At 44.3% G+C, this 14,969-nt stretch overlaps 1 protein-coding gene across 2 annotated transcripts in view; it reads right to left on the bottom strand.

Annotated features, from left to right (window-relative positions):
* hsf2bp (heat shock transcription factor 2 binding protein) overlaps nucleotides 1–14,969 on the bottom strand; it is a 143,717-nt gene that overhangs the window by 68,277 nt on the left and 60,471 nt on the right. For both annotated transcript variants that reach the window (XM_030343980.1, XM_030343981.1), the window contains exons 2-3: nucleotides 13,954–14,086; nucleotides 13,471–13,574 (exon numbers count right to left, since the gene is read on the bottom strand). In XM_030343980.1, the coding sequence (XP_030199840.1) occupies nucleotides 13,471–13,574; nucleotides 13,954–14,086 (237 nt within the window). The remainder of the gene's footprint in view (nucleotides 1–13,470; nucleotides 13,575–13,953; nucleotides 14,087–14,969) is intronic.

Below are 14,969 nucleotides of genomic sequence, written 5' to 3'. Positions count from 1 at the left end.
AACATGTGTGTACAATTTGGACTCGATCCGATGTCTCATTTTGGATTTCTTTGGATTTTTGCTATTCCACGTCTAATTTAGCTAATAAACCAATATTCAAAACGCTACCGTTTCGTCGTCGAAGGTCGGATCAAAAAAGTATTTTGTGCATTCTTTGCGTGTGTGTCTGAAGATGTCGTGTGCAAAGATTGGTGTCGATTGGTCAAGAAATGTGGGAGGAGTAGGGAAAAAACAGTTTTGCGGTTTTCGCGATTTTGCGAAAAAAAATTCTGGACGCAAATGGGCGTGGCCTATGCCAAAAGATGCAGCAGACTCCAGTGAATATGTGCGTACAAGTTTTTGACTGTGGGAGGTTCGGTGTGGGAGTTATAGCCCCAAACGCGTCTTTCCTTGGTATAGCGCCACCTAGTGGCCGGCGTGTCTGGATTTTGTCGTCTGCATAGTCTTCACGTACCTAGATCTAGTCATGTAATTGGCGTGTGTGCACCATTTACGGTTTGGGCTGTAGTAGCACTTTCTTGGTAGGAAGTATAATAACTAGAACTGCAAGCAGTTATGCAGGGGTCCAAGAAGTGTGCATTTCGCCGGCACAACGCGACAAGAAATGTGCGTTTCGCCGGCACAACGCGAAGCAAGTGTTCAAAACGCTACCGTGAACAACATGTGGATATAAAGGTTTTGACTGTGGGAGCTTCGGTGTTGGAGTTACAGCCTAAAACGCGTTTTCAGAACATTCCATTGGCCAAATAGGAGATAGACAATGTTGTCGTTTTTTGGCGCCGCCTTGTGGCGAAATTTTCCAAAGACAATTTTCCTTTGCCAAATAACTCCCGCCAACATTAATAATTCTTGCCCATATTTTCTATATAGACTCGGGTTTGCCCCTTGATGTTTTCCCTTGAGTTTGAAGAACATTCCTTTGGCCAATTAGAAGATATACAATTTCCTCGTTTATAGCGCCCCCTTAGGGCGTAATTTTCCGAATTTTTATTCGAACGTCGTTAAGGGTGGCGCTAACATGTATGTTAAATTTGGACTCGATCCGATGTGTAATTTTTGATTTTTTTGGATTTTTGATTTTCCACGTCTAATTTAGCTCATAAACCAATATTCAAAACGCTACCGTTTCGTCGTCGAAGGTCGGATCAAAAAAGTGTTCGAGCATTCTTTGCGTGTGCGTCTGAAGAGCGTCTGCGTCCAAAGTTTGGTGTTGATTGGTCTAGAAATGTGTGAGGAGTAGCAAAAATGCAGTTTAGCGGTTTTCGCGATTTTGCGGAAAAAAATTATAGACGCAAATGGGCGTGGCCTATGCCAAAAGATGCAGCAGACTCCAGTGAATAAGTGGGTACAAGTTTTTGACTGTGTGAGGTTCGGTGTGGGAGTTATAGCCCCAAACGCATCTTTCCTTGGTATAGCGCCACCTAGTGGCCGGCGTGTCTGAATTTGGTTATCTGAGTAGCGGTGCCGTACCTGGTTCTAGTCATGCAATTGGCGTGTGTGCACCATTTACGGTTTGGGCTGTGGTTCCACTTTCACGGGGAGGTAGTATAATAATAATAATAAAAATCCTTACAAAAACAATAGGGATCCAACCTGTTGGCTTGGACCCCTAACTAGAACTGCAAGCAGTTATGCAGGGGTCCAAGAAGTGTGCATTTCGCCGGCACAACGCGACAAGAAATGTGCATTTCGCCGGCACAACGCGAAGCAAGTATTCAAAACGCTACCGTGAACAACATGTGGATATAAAGGTTTTGACTGTGGGAGGTTCGGTGTGGGAGTTATAGCCTAAAACGCGTTTTCAGAACATTCCATTGGCCAAATAGGAGATAGACAATGTCGTCGTTTTTTGGCGCCGCCCTGTGGCGAAATTTTCCAAAGACAATTTTCCTTTGCCAAATAACTCCCGCCCATATTAATAATTCTTGGCCATATTTTCTATATAGACTCGGGTTTGCCCCTTGATGGTTTCCCTTGAGTTTGAAGAACATTCCTTTGGCCAATTAGAAGATATACAATTTCCTCGTTTATTGCGCCCCCTAATGGCGAAATTTTCCGAAATTTTTATCGAACGACATTAAGGTTAGCACCAACATGTTTCTAAAATGTGGACTCGATCCGATGTCTAATTTTGGATTTCTTTGGATTTTTGATATTCCACGTCTAATTTAGCTAATAAACCAATATTCAAAACGCTACCGTTTCGTCGTCAAAGGTCGCATCAAAAAAGTGTTTCGTGCATTCTTTGCGTGTGCGTCTGAAGATATCGTGTGCAAAGTTTGGTGTCGATTGGTCAAGAAATGTGGGAAGAGTAGGGAAAAAACTGTTTTGCGGTTTTTGCGATTTTGCGAAAAAAAATTCTAGACGCAAATGGGCGTGGCCTATGCCAAAAGATGCAGCAGACTCCAGTGAATCTGTGTGTACAAGGTTTTGAATGTGGGAGGTTCGGTGTGGGAGTTATAGCCTCAAACGCGTATTCCTTGGTATAGCGCCACCTAGTGGCCGGCATGCCTGGATTTTGTCGTCTGCATAGTCTTCAGGGACCTGGATCTATTCATGCAATTGGCGTGTCGGCACCATTTACGGTCTGGGCTGTGGTACCACTTCTAGTTGGGAATAATAATAATAATAAGAAAAATCCTTACAAAAACAATAGGGATCCAACCTGTTGGCTTGGACCCCTAATAATAATAATAACTAGAACTGCAAGCAGTTATGCAGGGGTCCAAGAAGTGTGCGTTTCGCCGGCACAACGCGACAAGAAATGTGCGTTTCGCCGGCACAACGCGAAGCATGTGTTCAAAACGCTACCCTGAACCTGTGGATACAAAGGATTTGACTGTGGTAGGAGTAGCGAGAAGTCAGTGTGGCGTTTTCGCGGCGAAATTTTGTAGAAGATACACAATTTCCTCGTTTATTGCGCCCCCTAATGGCGAAATTTTCCGAAATTTTTATCAAACGACATTAAGGTTAGCACCAACATGTGTGTAAAATGTGGACTCGATCCGATGTCTAATTTTGGATTTCTTTGGATTTTTGATATTCCACGTCTAATTTAGCTAATAAACCAATATTCAAAACGCTACCGTTTCGTCGTCGAAGGTCTGATCAAAAACGTGTTATTATTTAAATTGTTGTGTGCGTCTGAAGATGTCGCGTGCAAAGTTTGGTGTCAATTGGTCAAGATATGTGGGAGGAGTAGCGAAAAAACAGTTTTGCGGTTTTCGCGATTTTGCGAAAAAAAATTCTAGACGCAAATGGGCGTGGCCTAGGCCAAAAGATGCAGCAGACTCCGGTGAATATGTGCGTACAAGTTTTTGACTGTGGGAGGTTCGGTGTGGGAGTTATAGCCCCAAACGCGTTTTCCCTTGGTATAGCGCCACCTAGTGGCCGGCGTGTCTGGATTTTGTCGTCTGCCTAGAACTCAGGGACCTGGATCTAGTCATGCAATTGGCGTGTCATCACCATTTACGGTTTGGGCTGTGGGCCCACTTCTAGGGGGGAATAATAATAACTAGAACTGCAAGCAGTTATGCAGGGGTCCAAGAAGTGTGCATTTCGCCGGCACAACGCGGCAAGAAATGTGCGTTTCGCCGGCACAACGCGAAGCAAGTATTCAAAACGCTACCGTGAACAACATGTGGATATAAAGGTTTTGACTGTGGGAGCTTCGGTGTGGGAGTTATAGCCTGAAACGCGTTTTCAGAACATTCCATTGGCCAAATAGGCGATAGACATGTCGTCGTTTTTTTGCACCCCCTTGTGGCGAATTTTTCCAAAGACAATTTTCCTTTGCCAAAGCTCCCGCCCACATTAATAATTCTTGGCCATATTTTCTATATAGACTTGGGTTTGCCCCTTGATGGTTTCCCTTGAGTTTGAAGAACATTCCTTTGGCCAATTAGAAAATATACAATTTCCTCGTTTATTGCGCCCCCTAATGGCGAAATTTTCCGAAATTTGTATCGAACGTCATTAAGGTTAGCACCAACATGTGTTTCAAATTTGGACTCGATCCGATGTCTAATTTTGGATTTCTTTGGATTTTTGATGTTCCACGTCTAATTTAGCTAATAAACCAATATTCAAAACGCTACCGTTTCGTCGTCAAAGGTCGCATCAAAAAAGTGTCTCATGCATTCTTTGCGTGTGCGTCTGAAGATGTCGTGTGCAAAGTTTGGTGTCGATTGGTCAAGAAATGTGGGAGGAGTAGCGAAAATACAGTTTTGCGGTTTTCGCGATTTAGCGAAAAATATTCCTAGACGCAAATGGGCGTGGCCTATGCCAAAAGATGCAGCAGACTCCAGTGAATATGTGGGTACAAGTTTTTGACTGTGGGAGGTTCGGTGTGGGAGTTATAGCCCCAAACGCATCTTTCCTTGGTATAGCGCCACCTAGTGGCCGGCGTGTCTGGATTTGGTCGTCTGCTTAGAACTCAGGGCCCTGGATCTAGTCATGCAATTGGCGTGTCGGCACCATTTACGGTTTGGGCTGTGGGCACACTTTTAGGATTAGCATGTCGGAATAATAATAATCCTTACAAAAACAATAGGGATCCTTGTAAGGATTATTATTATTCCGACATGCTAATCCTAAAAGTGTGCCCACAGCCCAAACCGTAAATGGTGCCGACAATAGGGATCCAACCTGTTGGCTTGGACCCCTAATAATAATAATAATAGGAACAAGAAGTGTGCATTTCGCCGGCACAACGCGACAAGAAATGTGCATTTCGCCGGCACAACGCGAAGCAAGTATTCGAAACCATACCGTGAACAACATGTGGATATAAAGGTTTTGACTGTGGGAGCTTCGGTGTGGGAGTTATAGCCTAAAACGCGTTTTCAGAACATTCCATTGGCCAAATAGGAGACAGACAATGTCGTCGTTTTTTGGCGCCGCCCTGTTGGCGAAATTTTCCCAAGACAATTTTCCTTTGCCAAAAACTCCCGCCCACATTAATAATTCTTGGCCATATTTTCTATATAGATTCGGGTTTGCCCCTTGATGGTTTCCCTTGAGTTTGAAGAACATTCCTTTGGCCAATTAGAAGATATACAATTTCCTCGTTTATAGCGCCCAGCAGACTCCAGTGAATAAGTGCGTACAAGCTTTTGAATGTGGGAGATTCGGTGCGGGAGTTATAGCCCCAAACGCGTCTGTCCTTGGTATAGCGCCACCTAGTGGCCGGCGTGTCTGGATTTGGTTATCTGAGTAGCGGTGCCGTACCTGGATCTAGTGATGCAATTGGCGCGTGTGCACCATTTACGGTTTGGGCTGTGGTACTACTTCTATGGCGGGAAGTATAAAAATAATAATAAAAAAAATCCTTACAAAAACAATAGGGATCCAACCTGTTGGCTTGGACCCCTAATAATCCTTACAAAAACAATAGGGATCCAACCTGTTGGCTTGGACCCCTAAAAATCCTTACAAAAACAATAGGGATCCAACCTGTTGGCTTGGACCCCTAACAATCCTTACAAAAACAATAGGGATCCAACCTGTTGGCTTGGACCCCTAAAAAGAAGAAACGCTACAAAAACAATAGGGATCCAACCTGTTGGCTTGGACCCCTAATAATCCCTATAGACTCCCTGGAACCAATTTTGACAGTATCTGCAGATTTTGTTGAAGATATAATAGCTTTTGAACGTTAATTAGTAGGCCGAAGTAGGTTGAAGTTCCTTAGTTTTTCCCCGTGAAAGCGAACAGCTGTTGTTCCGTTCCAAATCAGCTGTCCTCTGTCATCTCAGCCTTTACGGGAGCTTTTCAATTCATCCTGGACCGTGCATTTTTTCAGGGAATTTGTACAATAAATCAATAAATATCGAATATTGATTGTCCTATGTGTCCATATTATATACATTATATTGACCAGGTATTCCCAAGACACTCACGCTCTGCAGCAAACCAGTCACAGTTGATTGGCGCGGCGCTGTACAGCGAACGTTAACAAACAACTAAGCTAAGGTTAGCATTTCGCTAAGTATTACTTTTCCTCCCGAGATCCCGCTAATGTTGTGTTATAAAGTAAAGGGAAACAATATATCTATTCTTCCTCCACCTCTCTCGCTTCTCTGCTTGGTGTCGCTGACGCTTATAGTTTGCCTCCCTCGCTCTGGTAACGTCACGTACGTGAAAAAAAAACCGAAGCTCCGAATACTGATTTAAGCTTTGAATACTAATTTTCCGAACGAGTATTTGTATATATTCGAATAATTCGGGCCAGCCCTAATTACCATATGTAAGGGTTCGTGCACAGAGGGGATTGTCGGGAAAGAGATGGCTGTCTCACTCTCGTAATGTCTGTCTTGCTCTCGTTCTGTCTCTCGTACCACTCTGGGTAGTTGCGCGCTACCTGTCTCACTCTTTCCCGGCCTCCAGCTTTTCCTGCTGGAGCCCGCCGCTTAAAGGTGGTGCCGTGGACCGGTCATAGAGCCCATAGAGTTAAAGTTGGTGGACTGAAACCTATAAAATCCATAGATTTAGGAGGTCCCCTAGTGGCCGTTAGCTGTAAAAATGCGTAGATTAGCCGCACCGTTATATAAGCTGCAGAATCGAAAAAAATGGGAAAAAAGGCGCGGCTTATAGTCCGAAAATTACGGTATACATAAAAAAAGCCTTTTCTCATTTGTTTGTTGCGCCAGCTGTACATTTAATAGATTCAATTTATATAGCGCTTTTCTCACACTCAAAGCGCTTAGTGTGTTGTCTTATTTAGTGGTATTGGATGTGTTATTTAAAAAAAAATCCAATACCACTGAATGCCCAGCTGCTGACTCCACTGAAGCTAAAGTTACAATGCTCTTTGCACTCTACGAGTACCCCTGGAGCCCTCGTTAGCTACTGTGTTTTCCCGCGTTCGTTACGCAGTGATGCTTTTGGGAAACAGTGTGAAAACTGTCTGATTCTCGTGTGACGAACTTCACGATCCACCCTCAGACCAGAGGGACGTCTCCTATCCGACCTGGGATCAGCCTCACGTTCCGCCCTGTACACGACCCTTTTTAACCATAAATGGTCAATGCAAATGACCTCATGAATGCAATCTGCATATAAAACAGACTCAGATGCAAGAATTATGTCTTGTCGGAAACAATGGCAGAAGGACTGAGAAAAGCAAAAAAGCAAAATTTCACGGAGGTTGAAGTGGAGACACTTGTGGGTGAGGTGGAGGCCCGAAAAGTAGTTTAGTTCGGCAGTCACGGGATTGGGATCGCCAACAACAAAAAGCAGAGTGAGTGGCAACATGTTGCTGCAGCAGTGAACTCTGTCAGTAGCACGGAGCGCACAGTCCCAGAATTAAAAAAGAAGTGGTCTGACATAAAGGTACACCTTTTTATGTACCAATAAATCGTTATGGTCCCTAAAGACCCTCTCTCCCCGAATCCTGCCATTTGCATGGTCCGCCAGAAGTGCCATATGGTGCAGCATTACCACGGCGCTCACCTCTGTATTTATAGGGTTACGGTAATAAGACTGACCGAGAACACCTTGGATAATCAGTTTGTAATCACCCACGTAAAATGTTCTTGAACATAACCCCTTTTTAATGCCCGATTTGTCATGGAAAGCATCAAGAGTAACGGACCACGATTGTGATGAGGAGTTTGGCTTGGTTTTCCACACTTGGGATTTAATTTACATTTGATTATGTGTTTACAATGTCACATAAAAATATTATGTTATTGAGACATGTTGGACAGATGCTTTATTCCATGCAGTCGCGCCGTCAGTGGACAGTAGCCTATGGCGTGACGGGATTAATTATAGAGAATTTATTTTTATTTCTATTCTAAGGAGATGTTTCTGGAGTAAATTATTCTGATTACATAGATCTAACGCATGATACGGGTTAAATTAAATTTATGAAGGGCGATGATAAAACATAATCGTTCTTCTCACTCTACAATTCTTCTGTCTGACTTCAGTTCACCACCACACCATCTGTGTCGCCAATTCTCTTTTTCCTCCAAACCATGCGTACGCATGGGTCAGAGTTTGCTTAGGGCTACGCACATTCTCCCGTGAAGTGGGTTTTTTATAGATTATAACCTTGGCGTGGAATGTCACGTATGACAATTTCAGCCCCGTTTTGTGCGTACGCAACGGTTATAAATGAGACCCCAGGTCTCTAGAGGGACCTGTCCCCTCAGACAAGTGCTGTGTTCCGATATCCATACTTCCATGAGTACACTTAAACGTAGTACACTATCCGCACTCACTAAGTACGCAGATTTTCAGATGTCAGTTTTGTTCCAAATTGAATACTCTGTAGTGCACCTACCAGAAATTACGATCGCGACTACCACTGCGGCTCGACACCCGATATAAACACCCCGCTTTGAACGTTGAACCCTATGCACCTAGAATCTATAAAAAAGCAAAAAAGCTATAAAGACGACTAAATGACTCCATTAAGGCAGGCTATGTGGAAAATGTGCCAAAGGTTGCTCAGCCTGGCTCCGCCTCTTCCGCTACGTAGCTAAGATGGCTTCCGTTGAGTGCGAAAAGTGTACATCGATCCACACTTAACGTTTTGAGTACACCATCCCGGTCCTTTCAGTACACTTCTTTTCGCCCCGATCGCATCGCCCTATGTACTCAAACTAAGTATAGTAAGTATGGAAAGTATGGATATTGGAACACGCCACTGGTCTCTAGAGGGTATTGTCCCCTCAGACCAGTTCTCTAGAGGGATGTCTCCCCTCAGACCAGAGGGACGTGTCTCCTCAGAAGAGGTCTCTAGAGGGACATGACCCCTCAGACAAGTTCTCTAGTTTCCCTTCAGACCAGGTCTCTAGAGGGAGGTATCCCCTCAGACCAGAGGGATGCGTCCCCTCAGACAAAAGGGACGCGTCCCCTCAGACCAAAGGGACGCGTCCCTTCAGACCAGGTCTCTAGACGGACGTGATCCCTCAGACCACGTCTCTAGAGGGACATGTCCCCTCAGACAAGGGCTCTTGCTTCCCTTCAGACCAGGTCTCTAGAGGGACATGTCCCCTCAGACAAGGTCTCTTGTTTCCCTTCAGACCAGGTCTCTAAAGGGACGCGTCCCCTCAGACTAGGTCTCTAGCGTCCCTTCAGACCAGGTCTCTAGACGGACGTGACCCCTCAGACCAGGTCTCTAGAGGGACGCGTCCACTCAGACCAGAGGGACGCGTCCCCTCAGACTAGGGATGCACCAAATATTCGGCCACCGAACATGTTCGGCCGAAAATGGCCCAAAACATAATTTTCGGTTTCGGCTGAAGGAGTAAAAAGGCTGAATAAAATACACCGAACATTGAGGTTTAAGTACTAATTCACCTGTTGTATAGTCATATTATTATGGCATGAAACAAAAAAAACAACTATTTATTACAAAAAAACTACCGCAGGAAGGATTTTACTTTAGCGCTCTCGAAAACAGCTGTTCGGGGGAGAACATTTGAAGGTGGGACGTCATTACACGAAATCTCCCGGGGTTGGTCTGTCTTGGGTGCTGAACGTAGTGACGGAATTTGACGTGAAAGCCTTGCGTGGTTTTCGAGGAAATCGCTGTGATACAATCGCCCTGTGTTTCAATCGACCCGGCTCTCAGAAAAAAAGTGTGCGCACTGAGCAGAAAGAAATCTGCGCACACTTCATGCAGCAAACATGTCAGCAGTGTGGAAGCATTTTAAAGTTTCCGAAAACGAAGCGAATAAGGCCGTTTGCAGACAGTGTTCTGCTGAACTTTCTAGAGGGGAAAAATCTGCGAAGACTTTCAGCACAACATGCTTGATCCATCACCTAAAATCAAAACACCCCGGACAATATGCGGAGTACGAGAGAGACACCGCGGCGGCAGCAACGAAAAGAAAAGTAGGCCTACCCAGCTCACACATTCCATCTGTGGCTGACGTATTTGAAAAGGAAAAAAAGTTTACCAGTGACGGTGCTAAAGCTAAGGGCATAACTACTAAAATAATGGAATTCATTGCCTTGGATGACCAACCATTCTCAGTTGAGGACGTAGGATTCCGTAGGCTCATGGAACATGCTGAGCCCCGTTACACCGTCCCAAGTAGACGGTATTTCTCGGATGTATGCTTACCCGAAATATATAACGTTGTGTCAACTCATGTCTACGAGCTTTTGGCTACAGATATTGCAACCTTTAGCTTCACCACAGATATATGGAGCTCGGATGTCAGTCCCACCAGCATGCTGAGTTTAACGGCACAGTGGATAGACACTGAGTTCAACCTACAAAAGGTTGTTCTTCACTCGCAAGAGTTCAGAGGGTCCCATACAGCTGCAGCCATCTCAGATGCATTTGCCAAAATGTTTGACACTTGGCGTATCGACCCGTTCAAAGTACATGCGATAGTGAGTGACAATGCTAGAAATATGACCAAAGCCATGGAAGACAGCAACCTTAAAGGCATACGGTGCATGGCCCACACGCTTCAACTGGCCGTCAACGAGGGAGTGTTGAGTCAGCGCAGTATAGCGGATGTAATTGCGACCGGCAGGAAAATTGTGGGCCATTTTAAGCATTCTCCGCTTGCCTATGGGCGCCTACAAGCAATCCAAGAGCAATAGTGAATGCCACCAAAACGTCTCCAACAGGATGTGTGCACAAGGTGGAACAGTACGTATTACATGCTTGAAAGCCTTTTTGCACAAAAGCGAGTCCTGGCTACATACATTGCCGATCATGATCTCCCCGCGACATTCAGCGCATACCAGTGGGTATTAATAGAGAACATTCTCTCTCTCCTTGCCCCCTTTGAGCAGATAAAGAAGGAGAGAAGCTCATCGGGTGCATCTGTGGCAGACGTTATCCCCTTACTTGCGGCATTAAAGCGTCTTTTAGGCAAAGAGGCTGAAACAGAGCACGGAGTGAGAACAACAAAAAGTGCGCTCTTAGATGCTGGGAACACTCGTTTTAGCCAGGCAGATTCCGAACCGCTGTACTGCATCGCGACAGTACTTGATCAAAGATATAAGTATCATTACTTGGATGCGGGGAAAAAGCAGCGCACAAGGGACATGATTAGGGATGGGCACGAGTAGTAAATTCCAAACTCGAGTGATCGAAGGAATTCCTCGAGGATCAATCGAGTACTCGTTAAATCAAATCTATTTTTAGAATGCAACGCATCTGCAGCAGGAATAGGCCTGATGATGAACGGCAATATTACCAACCAAACATGTAATGCTTATTCTCCATCAAAACAGTCAGAGTTATCAGAGTATTCATTATTTATTTTTGCAAACGTTCAAAACACATTTTCCTTACAAAAATAAATATGCGTCTCACAATTTAAATCACGTCGAACCAAGGCCTGTAACAGTTTAAAAAAAACGAAACAAGTAGCCTAACCATTGCAAATAATTTAAAGCTGCAAATAAAACGGCAGCAAATGGACTATGGAAATACTCAGCGTTGTGATCTTCTCTACACGCCCGGGATTACAGCTGCGTCTTGCGGTGGTGAAAATAGCCGACACACTTTCACTTTCACCGTTGCTGCGGGTCTGGTTTCCCGAACTCACCGTTGTGTTTCAGGAGCATATGTTGCCGCATAGTACTTTCTGGTAGCTCGATTTCGCTTGGCATATTTTACATTTCACCTTATGATCTCCTATTTCTTTAAAGTATTTCAATTCTTCGCTGCGGTTTGCTTTAACCGCCATCTCTTAACTTTTTGAATTCTGGCGTGCCTGCACACGGCACGGAACGCGCCATGGAAATGGATGCATTTAATTTTCTTTGTGCCCACGTCATGCGTTAGTGGCGCCGACAGAAAATTGATACATTTGCTTCAGAAAACTTTGTTTGTGTGTGTATATGCAAACTCGAGTTTGCCTGTCCACCAACCGAGTTCATTTGTAACGAGGAACACTCGAGTAATCGATTCCTCACGCCCATCCCTAGACATGATACAGGCTGAGTTGGATTTGGAAAAGCCGCTGTGTGATGGAGACGATCGCGTGACGCACAGCGCAGCAGAACAGGGAGATGGTGTTGAGAAAAAAAGGGCACGCACTACAGATGATCAGCTGCGCAAACCCTTACTGTCTGACATGTTCGAAGAGATTCTCCAAGAGAGCAATCCAAAAACCAGTCAGAAGACAAGCTCAACAGCTGGATGCTTTTCTATCAGATGTCCCCATCCCCAGGAGCAATAACCCTCTCGGATATTGGAGGGCCCATCAAGGCCGCTTTCCCGACCTGGCAGAGATGGCACGCAGGTTAGCTATTTAGGAAATGGAATTAAATATGTTATTCATAAAGTTCTTGTTTGGCTATATATTTTGAACTATTATACTATACTTAGTGTGGAAAAATAGAAGGCATATACCAGCATTCAAAAATGTAATTATTTCTTAAGCAGAAAAGAAAAACATGCCGTCATCTATTAAAAAAAAAAAAAAAACTACAAAAAATGGATAGCCTACAATGTCGATGCTATGAGATAACTGTTTCGATTCTCCGTTCCGATCCTAGATACTTGTCTGCTCCATGCACAAGCACCGATAGCGAGACACTGTTTAGCGCTGCTTCTCATGTCATCGATGAGAAGAGGAACAGACTTTCATGTGACAAAGCAAAGAAGCTCCTTTTCATCAAGAAGAACCTGCCACTTTTCCTGAAGTAGACTTAATTTAGTTTATTTAAGTTGCCTGTTATTTAAATTCACTGTCAGAAATAGGGCACTGCACCCCCAGCCCCCACCCCATTTTTATTTTTTCCAAGCAGTTGTTAATGCACTTTTTTTGTTGTGAGCATACAGAGTAAATACAGTTAATTTCTTGTTTAAGGCCAATTTATGGGGGGCTCAAAGTTGGCCAAATAAAAATATTTTGTTTTACTCATTTACTTAAAGGTATATTGTTCATAAATTCTTCTGCTGGAATGTTAGAAAACGTTGAGTATTGAATAAATATTTTGTATCAAATTTGTAATTGATTTTTTTTTATTGAAAAGCAAGACAAAAAAGTTTATAGAGGACATTTAATTGTTTGATTTATGCAATGGTGAAAAATTAAACCAAAATGAACATCTGTTTCAGCACGTTCGGTTTCGGCCAAGAATTGTCATTTCGGTGCATCCCTACCTCAGACCAGAGGGACGCGTCCCCTCAGACCAGGTTTCTAGCGTCCCTTCAGACCAGGTCTCTAGACGGACGTGACCCTCAGACCTGGTCTCTAGAGGGACGCGTCCCCTCAGACCAGAGGGACGCATCCCCTCAGACCAGGTTTCTAGCGTCCCTTCAGACCAGATCTCTAGAGGGACGTGTCCCCAGAGTCCAGGTCTCTGGAGGGATGTATCCCCTCAGACCAGAGGGACCCATCCCCTCAGACCAGGTCTTTAGCGTCCCTTCAGACCAGATCTCTAGAGGGATGTGTCCCCTCAGACCAGGTCTCTAGTGTTCCCTCAGTTCTCTAGTCAGGTCCTTAATGATAACAGTAACAAGACATCAGGTCCTCTCACCTCCCGTTCCCTCTGGCGCTCCGTCTCCGCCAAGTCCAGCCGTGACCCGAGGTGGAGACACTGCTGACGGAGTCGATTTTGCTCCTGGCTGACGTGGTCACTCACTACAACACAAACAAACGCAAGTCCCTCACCTTCAGGCTCGGCGTTCATGTTCTCATCAGGGGACCTCACCTCTCTCTGCAGCATTGTTTTTATGCAGGGTTCATGTGTTCATCCGGGCCCTCACCTCTCTATTTAGGGCTGTTTCTTTGCAACTTTCATGCATTCGTCAGATCATCCTCACCTCTCTCTGTAGAACTGGTTCTGTGCATTGTTCATGTGATCATCTGTTCATCCTCACCTATTTCTGTAGCTCTGGTTCTGTGGAGCATCTCCAGCAGGTTGTTTATGTGTTCATCAGTTCATCCTCACCTCTCTGTGTTACTGGTTCTGTGGAGCGTCTCCAGCAGGTCGTTCATGTGTTCATCAGTTCACCCTCACCTCTCTCTGTGTTACTGGTTTTGTGCAGCGTATCAACGAGGTCGTTCACCATCCGAGGCAGGAACTCTCTGAGCTGCATGACCTCCGTGGTCAGCCTGTCCAGGTCTCCTCTCCCCACTTTGACAAAAACTTCCTGGAAGAGGATCCATGATCAGTACGTACATACATACATACTAGGGATGGGCGTGAGGAATCGATTACTCGAGTACTCCTCGTTACAAATGAACTCGGTTGGTGGACAGGCAAACTCGAGTTTGCATATACACACACAAACAAAGTTTTCTGAAGCAAATGTATACATTTGCTGTCGGCGCCACTAACGCATGACGTGGGCACAAGGCAAATGAAATGTATCCATTTCTGTGTGGCGCGTTCCGTTCCGTGTGCAGGCACGCCAGAATTCAAAAAGTTAAGAGATGGCGGTTAAAGCAAAGCGCAGCGAAGAATTGAAATACTTTAAAGAAATAGGAGATCATAAGGCAAGGCAAGGCAACTTTATTTATATAGCACTTTTCATACACAAGGCAGACTCAAAGTGCTTCACATATAAACATTGTCATACAATAAAATAAAATAATAGATAAGTAAAAGAAAAACATATGCAAAGAAATGGGTAAAATAGAAAAAGGCATTTTAGTATTAAAATAGAAAATAAAGGCAAAGTTAAAAAAGCTTTTTAGAAAGTGCAATGTATTTAAGATTTTAGCAGAAAGCTATAGCAAATATAAAAGTCTTCAGTCTTGTTTTAAAGGTGCTCAGAGTTGGGGCAAGTCTTAAATCCTCTGGGAGTTTATTCCATCTATTTATTGCATAGTAACTAAATCCTGCTTTCCCATGTTTTGTGTTTACTCTGGGGATAATTAACAGATTGGTCTCAGAGGATCTTAGTGGTCTAGAAGGCTGATGTAGTGTAAGCATATCAGTTAAATATTTTGGGCCTAAACCATGTGGGGATTTATAGGTTAGCAACATGATTTTAAAATCAATTCTCTGACCTACAGGAAGCCAATGTAACG

The sequence above is a fragment of the Gadus morhua genome, chromosome 20 (genome assembly GCF_902167405.1).
Source record: "Gadus morhua chromosome 20, gadMor3.0, whole genome shotgun sequence".
In the NCBI taxonomy this organism is placed as follows: domain Eukaryota; kingdom Metazoa; phylum Chordata; class Actinopteri; order Gadiformes; family Gadidae; genus Gadus; species Gadus morhua.
This window is presented reverse-complemented; position numbering and strand designations above follow the sequence as displayed.